Here is a 5,311-nt window from a genome sequence, read left to right on the forward strand (position 1 = left end):
TGCCTCCTGGGTTCAAGCGATTGTCCTGCCTCAGCCTCCCGAGTAGCTGGGACGACAGGCACCCGCCACCATGCCAGACTAATTTTTGTATTTCTAGTACAGATGGGGTTTTGCCGTGTTGCCCAGCCTGGTCTCGAGCTCCTGACCTCAAGTGATCCACCTGCCTTGGCCTCCCAAAGTGCTGAGATTACAGGCGTGAGCCTCCACTCCTTACCCAGGCTAGTATTTTTGAGTGTTTCCTTTGGTCATCCGTGTTTCCTTTTCTGGAACCTAGCCCCCATAAAATGACTTCAGACAGAATTCTGTGTTAATTGCTCTCAGTTTTGTCTGGCCTGTGGGGTCCTGTTGGGGGCAGGATGGAGCCGCCGGGCAGATTAAGGGACAGAGCAGACTTGAAGCAGAGCGAGGTTGCACTGTCTCCCAGCAGGAGGAATTGAAACTAAGGAGAGGCTGCAGGAGTTGGCCCAAACTCCAGAGTCCAAGCCCTTGGTCAAGGGTACCCTCCATGGGCGTGGTGGAGGAAGGGCAGCTTCCAGGCAGCTCCACATGGGCCAGGCAGGCTGTGGGGCTGGGCCACCAGCAACTCTCCCTGCCTGACACCTCCTGGATTTGTCCTTTTTCCTCTTGTCCCTGCTTCCCACAGCACTGACGTCTGTCCAGATAGATGCAGGGAGAAGGGAGGAAGAGGGGTGAGGTGGGGCGGTGCAAAGGTGAGGCTGTGCTCAGTAGACCAGATAACCAGCACTTTCACTGCGTGCACGTCCTGGTCCCTGCCGCTGTCCTGGCCCTGGAACCTGCTCCGCACCAGCCCTCTGCCTGCTGGGCCAATGCAGCTGCTGGGGCTCCTCAGCCTCCTCTGGATGCTCAAGGCCTCCCCAGGGGCCACAGGTAAGGGGGAGAGGCGGGAGGGGGCTGGAGAGAAGCTCCTGATGTTATGTTCCAGGGGAGTGGAGGAGAAGGTGGCTCTGAGGCCTGGGGACGGGGGATGAGGAGGGGCTGCTCTCAGCTCTGGGTGCAGGGAGAACCGAGGCATGGCCTCGGGGGGATGAAGAGGGGTTTGGTAGAGGGAAAACTGAGGTCGGGAAGGAGCAAGGGAGCTGGGTCTCCGCTGCCACTCTTCACCAAGCACTGAACAGGTTGCAGGGGCTGCGCCCCAACCTGTATCTGCAGCTGGAGGGTGGAGTGTGGGAGTTACATCTTCCCAGAGCGGTGCCCTTCCTGCCTTGGCTCCTTCTTGTCACCCGCCTCATGCCCCCAGCCCCAGTGCCTCCTCCAAACTGGCCTCTCCCTCCCCGAGAGCCCTCTGACCTCTGCCCCTGGTTTCCGACTTCTGGTTTCAGCCTCTTTGCCTTTTGTCCCCCAGCGGCTCCTCCCCAGCTCTGCCGTCACTCTCTCACCCCGGCCAGAGCCCATGTGTCTGGGCACAGCTGTTGGTACTAGGACCAGGGCAGGGAGCTTCTAAAGTCCACTTTGCTTCCAGGTGTGCGTCTGAGACTACCCGGCATGGGGTCCCAGACTTCTCTCTTCTGCCCTGCAGGAACACCCCACAATTCCTCTGTACTTCTCTTGTCCCTGTTCTCCAGTGTCTGCCTCTGATCCCTGACCCCAGAGGCCCATCAGTTCCCTTCTCAGTCACCTCCAGGGGCACATCCTGGAGTCAAGTGGTGTAACTTGGGGCTTCTCATAATTCCTGACCCCACTTCCCTGACACCCGCGAGCTAGGCTGAGACTTGACACCCCAGCTCTCAACCAAAAGATGGGCTGTGCCTGAGGTGAGGGGCAGCAGGTCCAGTATTTTCCACTTCCCATCTGCTGTGGCTGCCCGTCTTCCTTGCCTGTGACCGCCCCCAACAGTGGGATCTCTGATCCTAAGTCACACCATCTGTGAAATGGGTTGAAATCCACATGCTGGGGTTCGTGTTTGGAAACTAATGAATCCTGTGGCCAAAATGGAATAGTTATAGAAAAATATGTCTATTTTTGTGATGAACACTCACCACTAAGCCTTAAGGTCTCCGGAACTCATCACACATGACTGCTGAGGTAGCTCCTTCTGGAAGTTTCCTTCTCCATCCTGTCTGTCCACCTCTCTGCGTGGTCCTCACTCCATGCCCCTTGAAGTCATTAGCATGTGAGCTTAGCCTCTGTTTCTCCTTGATGTTACCTGTGCGGTTTTTTTTTTTGGAGAGGAAGTCTTGCTCTGTCGCCCAGGCTGGAGTGCAGTGGTGCGATCTTGGCTCCCTGTAGCCTCTGCCTTCCAGGTTCACGCGATTCTTCATTCTTCTGCCTCAGCAACAGGTGCACGCCACCACACCTGGCTAATTTTTGTATTTCTTTTTTCAGTAGAGATGGGTTTTTACCATGTTGGCCAGACTGGTCTGGAACTCCTGACCTCAGGTGATCACCTGCTTTGGGCTCCCAAAATGCTGGGATTACAGGCGTGAGCCACTGCACCTGGCCCTCTTTGTGCAGCTTTCTCTGTCTCATGGTTCTTGTGATGCGTCCCCTGCTAAGATTTGGCTGTGTTCTCTCTTATTCTCTTTGAAAGCAGGAGTCAGCCCAGACAGCAGCAGGGTGCAGGGAGAAGCCATGGTGGGAGCAGAAGGTTAATGGAGGGGATGGGAGGACTCCAGGCAGGAGCAGGGGGAGGAGAGGAAGGGGCAGAGGGAGGAGGGGCCTGGGTGTGACCAGAGGAGGGAAGGGAGGGGAGGGAGACTCTGCCCAGCTTGGCTATCCCAGGACAGGAGGACCGGCCATGGCAAGGCCAAGGCCGGGTGAGGAATGAGCGCTCCCATGACCCACTGCTCCCCTAGGAGCAGACAGGCAGTGGGCTCCAGCACCACAGAGGGCCCAGCTCCAAGCTGCCTCTGATGCAGGAGTGAGCTGCGGCATGCCCTGCCCTCTGTGATGCTGCCTGGAAAATGCGTGAGTGAGTAGCTTACATGAGTGATGTGACAAAATGACCCACGGATTTACCAGTGGATTCCTCTGCTCTGCCACCAATGCAGGAACTGTATCTACGGCCACATCCACCTCTCACATACGTTTCCCCAGGGCGGAAGCAGTCCGCGCTGTGCTCAGCAATTCTCCACACTCCAGAGACCTGGCTGGGCGGCCACTCGGTGTCCCCCAGCTCGCCTCGCCTGCTCCTGGCCACAGGGAAAATGAACCTATGACGCTCATTACCTCTCCCCATGACACACTCATCTCTGAAACACTGCTCACCTCTCCAGTCAGTTCCAACACCTCAACCACCCCAACGTCCAAGTTTGCTTTCAAGGTTGAAACCACTCCACCCACTGTATTGGTCTATTCGGCCACCACTGAGTGCGTGTATCCAACGAGCTTTACAATCACCATCTCCCACCCCACCTCCATCTGTGTGACCACGACGCAGGTGGCCTTCACCAGCTCTTACACCCCCACTCCCGTGACACAGAAGCCAGTGACCACTGTCACCAGGACTTACCCTATGACCACTACCGAGAAAGGAACATCAGCCGTGACATCTCTCTCTACCACCACTGCAAGGGAAACTCCCATAGTGACAGTGACACCCTCCTCCTCTGTGTCAGCCACAGACACAACCTTCCACACTACGGTCTTCTCTACAATTAGAACCACAGAAAGGATTCCCCGGCCCACTGGAAGTGTCCATACGACCATGTCCCCAGCCCCAGTATTTACTACTCTCAAAACAGCAGTGACTTCCACTTCCCACATCACTTCTTCAGTCACTTCCACAGATACAGTGACTTCTATGACAAAGACCACCTCCCGGCCCACAGCCACTAATACACTGTCATCACCGACCAGTACCATTTTATCCTCCACACCTGTCCTGAGCACAGAAACAATCACCAGCGGTATCACAAACACCACTCCTCTATCTACCTTGGTGACCACACTCCCTACTACCATCGCCAGGTCTACACCTACATCTGAGCCCACCTACCCTACTTCTCCCACCAGCACTGTGATAGACTCTACAACCAAAATCACCTGCTCCACAAGTATGACAGGTACATTGTCCGTGGAGACTTCTCTCCCACCCATCTCATCTTCTCTCCCAACCACAGAAACAGCCACAACTCCTATGACAAACCTGGTAATCACCACCCCTGAGATCACCTCCCACAGTACTCCCACCTTCTCTTCTTCAGTCATCTACTCTACAGTCAGCACATCCACAACTGCCATCTCCTCACTTCCCCCTACCTCAGATACCATAGTGACTTCCACAACCATGACCCCATCTTCTCGGAGTACAGATATCCCTTCGACAACACCAACAACTATCACACACCCTTCTGTGGGCTCTACTGGCTTCCCGACTACAGGAACAGACCTCACATCAACATTCACTGTTTCCAGTTCCTCAGCAACGTCCGCAAGTGTCATTCCATCTTCCCCCAACATCCAGAATACAGAAACCTCATCCCTTGTCAGCATGACCTCTGCCACCACTCCCAGTGGGACACCAACTTTTGCAAGTACACACAGCGCTCCGACAAGTTCCCTCCTGACGACCTTGCCAGCAACATATTCATTTTCCTCTTCCATGTCTGCCAGCAGTGCTGGCACTACTCACACAGAGAGTATCTCATCACCTCCAGCCAGCACCAGTACACTCCACACAACAGCTGAATCCACCCTGTCACCCACTACCACCACCTCATTCACAACTTCCACAATTATGGAACCACCTTCAACCACTGTAGCAACTACACGCACAGGTCAGACCACCTTCCGCGGCTCTACAGCTACATTCCCTGAGACCACCACAGTGACTCCTACAACTGATATGTCCACAGAATCTCTCACAACAGCTGTGACTTCTCCTCCCATTACTTCATCAGTCATTTCCACAAATACAGTGACTTCTGTGACAACTACAACCTCTCCTCTCACAACCACAAATCATTTTACATCACTGACCAGTATGACTCTGTCTTCTACACCTGTCCCAAGCACAGAAGCAACCACCAGTGGCACCACAAACACAATCCCTCCATCTATCTTGGTGACTACACTCCCCACTACAAATGTCTCATCTATGACTACATCTGAGACCACCTATCCTAATTCTCCGAGTGGCCCTGGTACAAACTCCACGACTGAAATCACCTATCCCACCACTATGACAGAGACATCATCCACTGCCACCTCTACTCCACCCACTTCTCCCTTGGTCTCAACCGCAGAAACAGCCAAAAGTCCTACCACAAACTTGGTAACCACCACCACCACCACCACCAAGACCACCTCACATAGTACCTCCAGCTTCACTTCTTCAAGCATCTACTCCACA

At 54.5% G+C, this 5,311-nt stretch overlaps 1 protein-coding gene across 1 annotated transcript; it reads left to right on the plus strand.

Annotated features, from left to right (window-relative positions):
- Window positions 1-749: 749 nt before the first annotated feature.
- On the plus strand, window positions 750-5,305 carry LOC105513110 (mucin-3A-like; the record flags this gene model as incomplete). The annotated part of the gene is made up of 2 exons (XM_011943946.1): window positions 750-888; window positions 3,009-5,305. Coding segments are annotated over exons 1-2 (2,358 nt in total), but the record flags the coding sequence as incomplete, so codon positions are not given.
- Window positions 5,306-5,311: the final 6 nt, after the last annotated feature.

This window comes from Colobus angolensis, unplaced genomic scaffold, assembly GCF_000951035.1.
Source record: "Colobus angolensis palliatus isolate OR3802 unplaced genomic scaffold, Cang.pa_1.0 Scaffold222, whole genome shotgun sequence".
Taxonomy (NCBI): Eukaryota; Metazoa; Chordata; class Mammalia; order Primates; family Cercopithecidae; genus Colobus; species Colobus angolensis.